The sequence below is a fragment of the Notolabrus celidotus genome, chromosome 19, assembly GCF_009762535.1.
Source record: "Notolabrus celidotus isolate fNotCel1 chromosome 19, fNotCel1.pri, whole genome shotgun sequence".
NCBI classification, from domain to species: domain Eukaryota; kingdom Metazoa; phylum Chordata; class Actinopteri; order Labriformes; family Labridae; genus Notolabrus; species Notolabrus celidotus.
In genome coordinates, this window is record NC_048290.1 from 8,172,632 (window position 1) to 8,186,573 (window position 13,942).

Here is a 13,942-nt window from a genome sequence, read left to right on the forward strand (position 1 = left end):
TGTGGAAGTGCTAAAAACTGCAGTTCATTGAGGATCCACTTGAGGCTGGCTCAGGAAGTACCCGAAACCACATACACACCAATTTAAAAAGCTGATCTTTACATCAGAAATAAACATGTTTACAGCCTGGTATAAAAGACGAGTGTAGTCTGGATAGCTCATTTCTCGCACACACTGTATGGGGGGTGAATTTTTTCATAACGTGGTAATTTCAAAGATATTAAGATTACAAGTCTTCCAATGAGAGGCACAGCTGACTTGATTGACAGGCGGGAACACTGTAGCTGTTGGCTAGGAGGCTCAAAGCCCGCCTCTTTACATCAAAATCGCTCGCCAGCAGCAATATGTATCCCGCCGACGATTGGCCTCAAAACAGCGCTTCAGAAACAGACGGGTGATGTCACGGATACTACATCTGTTATTTATAAGGTCTATGGGTGTTACGTATTGTCTATTGGTTTATTGTTATCCCTGGTTTACTGTCAAGTAGGAATAAGGCAGTTATTTGTTGTTGTTTTGTATGTTTGGTTTAAGATTTTCCGTGGCTGGGTATTTGTAAGAACGTGTAGAATGTTTAACTTGTATAAAGCAATGAAGATATGTTGCAGCATATTCTCGAAGAGTCTGACTTGATGGTCTGAGGCTTGTTTAATGATACAGAACACTGCTTTTAAACACTTCACAGCAATGTCACATAATCTTGACTACGTGATGGTCTCCATGAACACCAGGTCAAGATTAGGCAATGTCCTGGTCCATTGCAGCATTAAATAATGTCCCTCAAGAGCATCATGTGGATCCCTTCCCAGTTCCACACACACGCCAAAGGTTCCTGTGAGATCTGTTATTGTTAGTAGCCGAAAAACCTGTACATATCTAAACCAAAAACATGTCTGGTTCTAGGACTTTGAAATCATGGGAAGTTCAAATTTTTCTTATTCTCATAACCTCACAACAGCCCATGGCCTTATACTGGTCTGGTACCAAACCTCCCAATAATATCAAATCTCCCAATAGATACTGTTGGAAAAGAATATAACGACACATGCACAGGACAAAATCAGCAAAGATAAAAGAGGTACCGCTTTGTCCAGGGGGCGCCAAAATCGACACAAACAGAAAGTTCCTCACTGAAGCTTTAAGAATTCTAACAGAGGACAAGTTAGTATCACCTGAAAGTGGCAGGCTTTTGCTGAGTCAGTAAAGCTTTGTGCAATCCTCGTCTCCGATTGGCTCTTTCTGTGAGCAGTGATTTAGTTGGTTTACTTTAACTCCTTGCTCTGAGAATCAGTGAGTAAAAATGTGTCACACTTTTCACTTTAAGCAACAAGAACTTTTTCTACTCCAAAGTTTGCTGTTTGGAGCATATTTTAGCAAAACTCTTTAAAGTTTGATGAATAAAAAGCTGTGCGCTAAAAAATCAGGGACTCACAAAATCAAGTATAAGGTTAAACAAGATCTGTTTTATGCAGAAACATACAGTAGGAATGCTAAATTAATTCCATCTGAGTCACAAACAAGCTACTGTTACTCTCATGTTTGTCACATGCAGGTCAAATGTTAAAGTTTTAGTGCTTTGCTCAAGCAAATATGTTTGAAGTCAGTGAGACTCGGATGCGAGTCCTCGCTTCACCTACTTTGCCTCTCGCTGCTGCTTGTCATTTGTTCTTTTTTCATATATTATTCAAATATCTACAAATATTCCAAAAATAATCACTGAAATCTCTTTTTGTCTGTCGTCGTTGTTGTTGTCAACAGATTTCTATTACCTCACCAAACAGCATTTCAAGACGAGCCGGTCACATTCTCAAACACTACAATTAGAAGAGGAAGAAATAACGTTCACGGCGAGAAAGAATGAAAGAGAGAGCAAAGAAGAAAGGGGAGGAAGGAGGAGAGGAAGAGGAGGTGGAGGTGGAAGAAAAAAGGGAGGATATTTTAAGACATGCTCTGCAGTCTATCAAGAGCTTGTTAGGCTGAATGCAGTAAAATTCAGACAGACTATTGGATTCCCGATAAATAAAAGAAGGATTTAACATCAGCTATAAAAAGTAATCAGTTACTACGAGTGAAAACACAGTCAAGTGGAAACTTCACAGGCATCAGCAGCTAATTCTTCACCTGAATAAATGTATTTAGAGCAGGACTGACAGGTACTGGGGGGTTTTCGAGTAACGCTACAAATAAAGTATGAAGAAACAAGCCAGTGGCGATGCATTGTAAGTGAACACTGGGACACAAAACACAAATAATGACCCTTTATGATTTAATGAATGACTCCATATCAGAGAAAATAATAATAAGCTCTTATCAGGCTAATTAGTACATCCTGGGGGCGCGATGAGCCGTCTGAATGTGACACAATCTAAACAGAGCTACAGCTGCATTTTGCAAATTAAGCACCAGGAGAGATGACTGAGAGGATCGCTGGGATTTCTGTGCAAATATTGAACTTCTGTGGTGATGTAGATGTCAGACAACTGGATTATAACAGTAAGCTGCGTCAATTCAACTGAAATGTCTGCAAATGTCTCAATGTGGCGAGCCGACGGCTGTGGATTCAGGAATTCTGGGAGTTGGAAATAAAGAAAGTTATAAGTTTGGTGTGAGGCGATGAAACTGTCAATTCAGGTCATGAGAGGAGCAGGGCCTGACATTTTTGGAACATGGATTTGTGGGAAATTTAAATAAGCAGACCTAATTTGTTTTCTCGGTGTGAATAGACGACGAGGTCTCCTAAAATGAGGGTGAAAGTCGTTTTTTATTGCAGGTATAGAGAGGTGTGTAGCTCTCCGTGAAGAGTGTGAGTAATCCCGTTGACTTCTGAGTCCTGTAGAGAGGCCGCAGCTTGAAAATCTTGGCATCGCTAGAAGAGGAGGATCAATTCTCTGGAGTTAAAAGTGCAGCAGCACTCTGCTGTCTATGCAAAGGCAGTGATGATGCACGATCCTCTTGACCTTCACACTTCCTGTTGTGTTGTTTGGCGAGTTTACTTTGAGCTCTTTGTCCCTCAGTGTCTCGGCGAGAAGACGAAGGCAATCATTTAAAATCATAGCGACCTTTTTTTTGGAACACTATGGATTCTTTTTTTGTTTAGTCACATGTTTTGGATCCATACTGATATAGTGTTACATGAAAGGGATCGTCCACTGGGAGGAACACTGTATTTCCTTCACTTACGTTCCTTGCTTTGTTTTTTCCCCAAAGAGAGAATCTGAGAAATAAAAGTTGCTTCCAAACAGTTTTTTTCATTCTGATTAATTAAGACATTTTAAGCTGGAATTACATTTTGACAGTCTGTGTGAGACTGGTTTACTAAATGCCACAGGGTCCCCAAAAGGCCCCATGTTTACTGTGTAGCAATTACTTTGATTAAATGCAATTTATAGGGAGGTATGCATAAAATGATGTTATAGACTGAAAAATAAGAACATTAATTTTGCTCCTGCTTTTGAAACCAGGCCTGAGGCCTGAGTGTGTAGCTTTGATTATATCAGCTCATATTATGTTTATTTAACGTTGCTTTTATTAAAATTAAAACTCGCAAGTAAAACTGGTGATTGCTAATTGGAGTATTTTTTGGTTTCTAGGGTTCTGGGACAAATATAATGAACCTGCCCGATGTAGCGTGCTGCCTGCCCTTTAATGCACAAAGCAAGTCAGATCTCACTTCCAAGACAACAAATACAGCAGCTGTGTCAGTGGACAAAATGTCAGAACATGATGCTCTGGGAACCCAGCTAGCATTACTTCCAGACCCCGTCATCTACCCTGTTTTTATGATGTCATATTAAAGTTGGGTGACATGGTATGAAGAGAGCAGGAGTCTTTTTTTGGGTGGTGGTTGGAGATGGTGGATGTGTCAAACCAACATAGGACCTCCTTTAAGGAGGTGTTCAGTTCCTATGGGTCACATTTTTCTGTCACACTGCTCACATTAAATCTCCAGTGAAGAGTTTTTAGCTGGCTATGAAACAGACTGGTTCCCCAAGTAAACAAGATCATCAGAAGCAGGAGGATTTTTTGTGTTAAAAAAACACAACTTAAGAATGTACGACACAAAATTAGCAAAGTTATAAAAGGTAGCACTTTGTCCACAAGTGGGCGCCAAATTCACCATAAATTGAAAGTGCCATATAGGATCTTTAATAACATTACATACCTACAATGGTTGTCATACATAATGAGTTGATGGCATTGTGTATTTCAATCTTCAAGTTCTGAAGCTCAGGGCCAAGCTAGGAAGAGATCCTAATGCTCTATTTGCCCTCTAGATGCCTTTGTGCGAGAGTCCATCACTGAGCCTTTGACTTGAGTGCATATGTTTATCATGTAATTATGAAAACAACAATCCTTTGATCAATTTTGAATCCCTGACTCATATGTTTCTGCTCTGTCCTCATCTTTCTTTTAGGAGAATCCATACCTCTGCAGTGACGAGTGTGATGCCTCTAATCCAGACTTGGCACACCCTCCTCAGCTGATGCAGGACCGCGAACGTAACGGCCTTCTCACATACTGGCAGACAGTCACATGGAGACGCCACCCGGAGCCCCTGCTGGCCAACATCACAATGGCCTGGAACAAGAGCCTGGAGCTAACAGACGACATCCAGATCACCTTTGAATATGGCCGACCCACCATCATGATAATGGATAAGTCCATGGACCATGGGCGCTCCTGGCAGCCCTACCAGTACTTCGCAGACGACTGTATAGACGCCTTCAACATGCCTCCAAAACGTGTGCGTGACCTCTCACCCGCCAACATTACACGGGTTATCTGCACCGAGCAGTACTCGCGCTGGGTCGGCTCCAAGAATGAAAAGAATGTGAAGTTTGAGGTGCGGGCGCGCTTTGCTGTGTTTGCAGGGCCGCGGCTACAGAACATGGACAGCCTGTACACTCGTATGGAAAGTATGAAGGGATTGAGGGACTTCTTCACCTTCACCAACCTTAGGTTGAGGCTTCTCAGGCCTGCCCTCGGAGGCACCTACGTCCAGAGAGACAACCTGCTCAAGTACTTCTATGCCATCTCCAACATCGAGGTTCCTTCCAGGTGAGAGTCGATGACAGTTTGATTTGAGAAGTTAAATACTTTTTACATAAAACAGTTCAAGGAGTTAAATGCTATTTCCTTTGAGTGGAAAATTCTTTGCATTTTAGCAGCTCTGAAATAAATTGATAAAACTTTTGTCAGTGAATCCAAAACAGAGGTCTTGAGTTACATTTGGAGAAAAACCCAGTGACCCACACTTTGAGGTTGTTCATACAAAAGACAGCATCAGAGATGTAGAAATGTTGAACCAAGTTCTCTTTATGTTCCTGATCACACATTTCTTAATTTGTACACAATGTACAGGGGGTGGATTTTTTTTAAAACTCATCCTTTAAGATAATATAAAGTCGAAGAGTTGAACATAAATCTGCATTATTATGGGCGTAGTCCATTTGACTGACAGGTGGGCATTTTGAAGCGGTTTGCCTGGAGGCTCAAGGCCTGCCTCAGCTACAACTCTTTGCCTGTGTCTAGGTTGATCAGGAGTCAGATTGAGTCAGAATTTTGAAGCATTTTCCATCAATGGACTCCAGTCATTTCCTCAGAAACCAATGGGTGGCATAGGGATATTCCAAAGTGACTAATTTCCTAGTAATCACTGACAAGTTTAAAAGGTGAGAAAATAGTCTGGAAAAACAGTCCAATTTGAGCATAATTGATTTGACACGACTAAAAACAAAATCAGAGTCTGGGGGTAAACAATGCCAAGCAGGCATTGTTTTTGGACACAGTCTACACACAACTTTATCTCAGTTTTCTAGACCAAAAAACTACCAATCAGCGCCAGACTACAATATGCCATCTGCCATCTGTGCTAGTTTACATCTGGATTGAACATTTTTGATATTATAGCATTTGCCAGCAACCAGATCTACAGCCCTGGCTAGTAGCAGGTGGCTGTGCTACAGCTTAGACACTACATATGACTAGCATTTTAGGCCTACAATAATAAAAAGATTTATAACTTGCTGATGCTTAGCAAGAGTAACAACATTCAATCATTTAGACGACCAAAAGCACTAATTCCTAGGGTGACGTCACTGAGACTGAGTCCATTTGGCACAGGTTTTTTGAACATGTAAAACAGACATTTGAAGATTTTTGTTTGACTGGCAAAGAAGAACATTTGTGGAGGTGTCGAATCTTTTAGTGTTTGGCTGCATCTTAAGAGCAGCACAGAAGGATGATGGGAGCTGATGACATGCCTCTGATCTCTACACTCGACCAATCTTGCACAGTCTGACATTCAATAAACCAACAGCTTCCTGGTTGATGCACAATCCAAAGGCGGTGTAAAACCAACAACACTCTTGAGTCTCAGTAATGTAAATTTCCCTCATTTAAGGCTTTTTCTGGTACAAAAGTGAAAGGGCTTTCACAGAGACGACGCTCATCAGGAAGTAGCTATTTAGAGTTTCCAAGTGTCACTTTTCAGAGCTTTAGATCTCTTGAGAGTCAAACAAAGTTGAGTCACCTAGCAGCAAAAAAAAGGATATCTGATAACATCAGCAGATGTAACTGAAGCGCTGCGCATGGCTACATAAATGCCTATTAAGACAAAAATACTACCGGTTTGTTGAAGTCAAAAACAAAGAGATACACTCAGAAGATCATGATTTTAATCATAAAGCACCTCAAATGAAAGGGAAGGAAAAGGAAGAGCATCTGGTGATGAACAAACAGCGTCTGCTCTGACATCCATGCGCACACGCTCTTGATCTGAGGGGCGTTTCAAATGACCCTTTACTAGCTCAACATGAATCCTCGTCTGCCTGTCACGGCCCCGTGAGGACAATGATTAATGACAGAAACATACGGCCTCGGTGGTCTAACGTAAACCACCATCCGCATTCTGCCGGGGGAGCCGGGAACCCTTACATGGCAACTTTGTGACAGTGAAGGATGCTCGGGCCGTCACGCGCCTGCTTAGCATCAACAAGCCATCTCTCCTACCTTTCAGAATTATCATTCCAATCAATACGGCAGGCTGACATTTGAATGGTATTTAACATCCTTGTTGGGACGGCATGGAACGGGAAGAAGGAGGCGTGAATTGTGTGTGTGTGTTTGTAAAAACGTGTGTGTGTGTGTGTGTGTGTGTGTGTGTGTGTGTGTGAGAATGATAGGGTTGGTGTGTCTAAAGGGGAAAGTGAAAATGAGCGACTGTTTGAGCGGGGCGTTGTCTGACGAAGGCGTCTTGTGTGTATGTGTGTGTGTGTGTGTGTGTGGAGTGAAGGTATGGCGGGGGTTGTTTGATGAAGTCCTGAGTGGATGCTGACACAGCACACACACATATGCTCACACACACACACACACACACACACAAAGCCCTCTGGCACTGTGGAAAGGGCCTGCAGGTATTGATCACAGCCACTTTTCAGGCTCAGCACAGAATCAGAGAGAGGGAGCAGCCTAATACCCCGGGGGTGAAACAGTCCATCAGCATGCCAGATTCTCCAACACAAGCAGCAGATTTAATAATCAACCATCCATGTGTTGAAATATTTGCGCTTATTTTGTTATTTAGTATCAACAAGTGCATCACAACGAAGAATTAATCATCCGTCTTGAATTCCCTGCTGAATCAATTCGCCTGTAACACCGCACGCACTGCAAACTCTCAAAAAATGTATGCTTCCACAACACTTTTAAAATTTCTTTCCTTACCCAGAGTGCAGGATGGGTGGCTTTGTGGCTGGTGACAGCCTGCGATAGTGTCAGTATGTGCTGGATCTGATAACAAGAGGACCCAAATTTAGCCCTGTGGAGATGACTGAGGCCAGTCCGTCTTCCGCCCCCGGCCTCCCACACCTCCCGTAACATAATCACTAATCAATAAGTTATTCTGGGCAGCCGAGCAGGAGTATTAGGTGATAGTGGGTGGGGGGTCTTCAGCAGTACAGTACAATCAGGAGTGTGCGATGCTTACGGCTGGGAAATTGATTTTGGGGGAGCGAGACGATTAGTCAATGTTCCCCGGACAAAAGGCTAAGCTATTTCATCTCATCTCATCTGGCCTTACTAACATATTGGGATTCCCAATGCTTAAAATTTGAATAATGAATATTCCACTCCACTGGGGTTCCAGCAGGGGACGGCCGCACTGAAATGGGTTTTATATGATCAAGACCGAGTGGCAGTGTACCACAGGTCGTCAGGGTAATGAGATACTCTGAAGTTATCGATGGAGAGAGAGGTTGTAGCCACTTCCTGGCTGTATTGTGTGTCCCCAGGCCTCTCCAGCTGAACCCAGCTAAACGTGATTATTATTAGTTAACTGTTCTTCATGATCTGATTTGACCCTGGAAAATAAACAGCAAAACAAGCCCTTTTCCCATCAGCCAGTATAAGATGTGTCTTATTTGTCTGACGCTGCATTGTCAGAGTGACTGGCCTTGGCACAGGTGTGCGGGAAGCCAGGTACTCAAGGCTAAAGAGTGCTGCTTTATCAATAAAAACGTAACCTGATAGGCCATTTAGTGCGAACGCAGGAGAGCTAGGTTTAATGGGAGGGGGGGTTTGTAAATTTAGATTTGTGGACGCGATGAAAACTCAGCAGATTGGATGTTGATGAAGTTCTGAAAGGGCGTTTCAGGTGGAGGGCAGCCAGAGTTGGAGCAAGGGTTTCTGAGGTGGCAAAAAGGGGAGAAGGTCAAAGGAAGGGAGGAAAGGGAGGCAAAGTCAAATTGGAAAGAGTTGATAGAATATCATTATCAATTCAGCATCACTCACTTTGTAAGTTTTCCCAAGGTTAACTGTAATGAGCTACAGCTCTGACTACAATATCAACTCGAAGCTAAGGTGTTTGGGGTTTTGACAGCCCTCTGGCTTAGTGCTCATTTGACGGCATATATTCAACCCTCAGATGTGGCCATTTCCATATCACTGAGGGGCCATGTGAAAGCTATCTCCAACCATCAAAGATAGAGTAGCAAAGCCTCAGCTCTATCATCATTTACATCAGTGAAATCACATTCACCGGGAAGCTTTACTCATAAGCAGAGCTCTCAAATTCCCCCTCATTCATTGGACCTCCATCTCTCCATACCCGCTCCCGCATCCCATCTGTCAGCCGCCTTGTTGGGCTTTGGTGTGGGCTGAAGCGAGCCCTGGCTGTCCTGTAGTCTGCATTATGGATTAGACGTTGGGTCATGGATTGGGCCTTTTTAATGAAATAAGCAGCAGGTCGTACGTTGGGTCTTTATAATGGAATAAAGGAAAGGCTGTAAGCTCAGGAAGAGCCAACTAAGTGGATTAGGGCAAAGCCGGGGAGAAGGAGATGGAGCAGGAAGAGGGGGAGAAGAAACCGGCATCGTTTTTCTCTCCTCGCTCGTAATCGCTGTACTCTTCCCCTCGAAATTTGATTTGATTGGCTGATGGGAGAAGGATGACAATCAAGAGAAGAAAAGTATGCTGACTGAGTATCTAATACTGTCCTATGTCAGTCAGCTGAGCCAAGAGTGAACCAAAAAATTCAGCACGTTTCACATACAGAGCTTTTGTCAATGATTCTATCACCGTGGTGGGTTTAGAGTAATACTGTAATAAACTGATTAATACTTGTGTACACATGTGTAAAACATTTTTAATCTTTGTAGATTATTAACATTTAATCCATTAATGGAACTTTAAAATATCAGGGTTTGTTTAATTTCAGGTCAAAGTAATGATTTTTGGGGCTTTCAGTTTTTTTTTAATTTTAAGTAATGCCTTTTGGAATGAAGACTAGTTACCAAGTTTCAGGCAAACGGAAGGGAGTGAGTTGTTCAAACTTTGGACTAATGGACTTTACTTACTTTTATAAACAATCTCTATTATACTAATTGTAAATATATTTGTCATTTAGCTATTGACTCTGCACAAGCAGTTTCAGTGAAGGACCTTGGTTTTGCATTGATTTTGGCGCCCCCCTGTGGACAAGGCTTTGCAGCTTATACCTTTGCAGATCTTGTCCTGGATATGTATTAATATATTTTTCTGATGAAAAATCTCATTCTATGACTAATTCCTGAGTCATTTAAATCAAAAATTGGAATTCCAATGACACGACTTGTCTAAAGGGAAAATAAAAACTTGAGCATTATATATTCAACATGACTAAACACAGGATAACAGATTCTGCTGGGAAACAGTGTCAAATAAGTTTGCTGAGTGTGGCTTATGTTAGCAGAGCTAGCATCACCAGCCTTCTGTTATAATTGCAGGTTCACGTCCACATGCCTGTGCTCCAGTTGAGTGGTAATATGTCAGTTTGACCAGATACAATCTATATAAAACTTCATCTCCATTTTCTTTAAATCTGTATATTAGTACGTATTAGGACTTTAAATTCAAAATGTGTACTTTGATAACATCATACATGCAATTGGAAAATACTACTGTCATTAAAGTGTACTTCAAACTTTGACACCTACTTAATGCCTGCACACATCTGTTACTGCATCCCTGGCTCTCTCTGTGGCTCAGTTGTTGACATGTCTGCAGCTGTGCAAAGTATTGTGGGTTGAAATACCTAAAGTAGGACGCTAGCTGGAATGGAACAGCACACTCAAGGCAAACGTGACAGAAAGTAGATAACTTCCTGTTATTTTTGGCATACTGTATTAGACAAGGTATACTAAAAAAAATCCAGGCATACTGAAAAGTGTGGATGAGTTTGTTTAGGAAGGTTCAACAATGTTAAGCAGCTTAGATTGTGTGTTAGCATGGTAACATGTGCTAATTAGCACTTATCAGAAATCCACAAATGTCATTGTCACGGTTAGCATTCTGCCAATCCAACTGTACAAAACAATTTAGAGATTAAGTTCCTTGTGCTTCAACTCCTAATTATATTAGATAGGTCCAGTCTTGTCTTGAGGCTCCGTCTCTTTCCAAAGATTAATTATTTTCCAGTAGTGAAAATTAGTTAAAAGCAGACCTATGGGAAAAAAAAAAAAAAAAAAAAACAAGCCATATGAATGCTAATGATATTCAGAGTGTTTTTACATGGCCGTGTTGTTTCATGCCTGACTCATTTATCCGCCGTGTGTCTGTGTTTCTCTCAGTGCCATCCTGGCCCCCTGCTGACAGAGCTAATGTGCTGAGAGGTTTAAGCTCTCCATCTCCACGCAGGCTGGAACAGACCGGCACAGAAAACCAAACTAGTGTTTAGTGACATGTTGCAGGGAGTAGAAGGAGGAGAGCCGTTTTAGAACTTCTTGCGTGTTGCGGTAGGAGTTTTTAATTAGTCTGTTTTGTCATGACAGCCGAAGCAGGAAGGGTAGTTTGTTATCCTGACTGCAATAAATTATTTCAGCTTCAAGGCATTTGCAACTGTAGTTCTCAGTATCGACAGTTTTGTTAGGATGACATGTTTAAAGATTTAAGGAAAAGTTGCAGTCTGTGTCTTGAGCTGTTTTTTGACTCACTCAATTTTTATTCTAGGTCACATTTACACCAGGTGTTAACCTGATTATCTCGGACATCAACCTCAAACTTAACATCTCGAGGCTTTTGCATTTACACTCGGTGTTAAAAACAGTCAAGTTTTTCAAATCAGCCCATACTTGACAACAAACACGGTGCGTCTCAGATCAATTCTGGTCGGCAAGATGTAGGTGTAGCACTCAGGGCTAAATAGCAACATGTGACCTGTGTCTGGATATGATGTCTCCATAATGATACACAGGCCGTTGCTCTAACACCTGATATATATCAACAATCTCATTACGTGGATTCTGCCTGTAATTTGATCGGATGTCAATGTGCAAATTTGGATGTGTTGAGGAGGATCCAATCAGATTGTTCTTACACTGTGAATCTATTACTGGAATACGCATGCTTATCTAGACAGAACATGTCCTTGGCACATGTAGAGCCCCATCTGGATACATTTCTAATGATCAATTAAAATCTAAACACCTTACTGCTAGGAAATGTATAAAAAATAAAAACATCAAAATGCAGTTTTGAGTTACAGTTGCCCAAATAAAGGGCTTGATTTTTAGTAAATACAGTGCATAAGGTATTGGTATATAACACAGAAGTTAGAATAACCTGAAGTCTATGGGACCGATGATGGCTCTAGTAATGTTCCATTTTCAGTAACGTACTCATTTGTGTGACAGTCTTCTGGGCTTGTCTTCTCCAGATATAACACTCTGTATTTCCTTTCTGCTTGAAAGCTGTCTAATATCTCTGCTGCATTATAACCATTATCTTAAAGTTGGTATCATAACTCCGCCTCAGTTGTTGAATAACTCAGTCTACATTTGGGTCACTATGTTCCAGTTGATCCCTGTGTCTCGTCATCCTTCATCCCCCTGGCGCTGTGGTTGTGAGTGACGGCTGGCCTCAGTCATGAGGGGTATACTTGCTTTAAAGATGAGTGGCAGCGTCCACTTTTTTTGAACATATACCGGCATTTAATTACTAAACCATGAATGATAGATGATCCTTCTTTTTCCTGATGTATTTCAAGGAAAATAAAATTCAATGTTTGGATCAATACTGTAAATAAACATGAGTAATTTCTGCTGTTTTAATTTCCCCTCACTGACTAAAATACTTGAGGGTCAGGATTATGAAATACATCTGTGGGGTCACATGATGATTGAAGGGAGCTGACTCCTCTGATGTGTGGGTTATGATAACTTTGGGACAGGTGAAACCCTGCGTGTGAACGTTACAGACTGTTGTGTCGTGTTTTGGTGTCTGATAAGCCTTTAAAGGCATTAATCAGCTCCTCCAGCTGGTCCGGCGGGAAATCAGTTTACTGTCTAACCTTAAACAGCATGCCATCGGCGACGCAGGAGGGCTGTTCCTGGTCTGAATCCTCACTTAGAGTCACATTGTGGGTAATGTAGTTTTTGATCTCTGATCCTTTGTTGTGCTGTATCGATGCTGCCCCCTTCTTTTTATTCAGCTGTCAAGAGTGAGTCTAAATAATGAGTAGAGTGCTTCTTTAGCCACAAATAAACTGTAAATATCAACCGTCACACCTGATAATTCCTGCAAAAAAACACACTCAAATTTGAATTTCAACTGAAATGTACTCATTAAAACTTTCAAATCACAAACCTTCCTAACCTTGATGTGTGCTGTGTGCTTTTCAGTGACATAACCTCTTGAAGGATGAGCTAATTAGAGAATTTCCTACAGAGGGAAAATCAGACTGTAACAAAGGTTTACTTTAGCACTCAAGACATGAATATGTATGATAGAACAGATATTGAAGAAGCATTTTGACCTGAAGGCTAGTCCATTTTGTCCACTGCACAAAAAGAAAGAACAGATGTGCCTCCTCTCGTCCTTTTTTTAGAGCCTCGGGTCTTCCCCTGTCTTTTGTCATCCACACAGGGTGACTTTGACGTTTACAAACCATCCCAACTATTTTTGAATCCCACCAAAAGTTTTCTTTTGTGTCCTTTGTGGAGTGAAGGTGAGAGGATGGGAGGTATAAGCCAGGATCAGGGGGAGAGGAGGAGAAAGAAAAGAGGGAGGCAGATGATGGATTAACTCCTAGTTTCATGGGACTAGCTGGGGTGTGTGATTTTGTGATGAATGATGTGAGGTGTGATGCTCTGTAAATATTATTCTCCAGCTCACACAGCGACCGCCGCGCACAGAAACAAGAGCATATTTTCCACACTTTGCAAACTTCCGCCCCTGCCTGTTCTGTTTCATGAAAAAGAAAAAAAAGCTTTGCACTTGAGCGATGCCACCTTTTTCCTCTCATGAATGAAATATACGCTCCATGTTTGATGTGTGATGAGAGCGTGGAAGTGTTGGCTCATGTGTTCTCGCCGAAGACAGGAAGCCTTCATGCATGGACCCTCCCAGCCCCGCTCAGGCTCCTCCCCCCTCCGGGCTCTCTCCATGCGAGGCAGCCGAGGCTCGGAAA

The 13,942-nt window shown here is 41.9% G+C and overlaps 1 protein-coding gene and 1 long non-coding RNA gene across 2 annotated transcripts in view; one reads left to right on the plus strand and one right to left on the minus strand.

The window, feature by feature from the left end:
- Positions 1 to 13,942, minus strand: part of LOC117831670 — a 209,307-nt gene that overhangs the window by 113,059 nt on the left and 82,306 nt on the right. The gene's annotated exons all lie outside the window — the stretch shown is intronic.
- Positions 1 to 13,942, plus strand: part of LOC117831669 (netrin-G2) — an 89,337-nt gene that overhangs the window by 13,105 nt on the left and 62,290 nt on the right. The window contains 1 exon segment of the mRNA XM_034710468.1: positions 4,415 to 5,058. Coding sequence (XP_034566359.1) covers positions 4,415 to 5,058 — 644 coding nt within the window.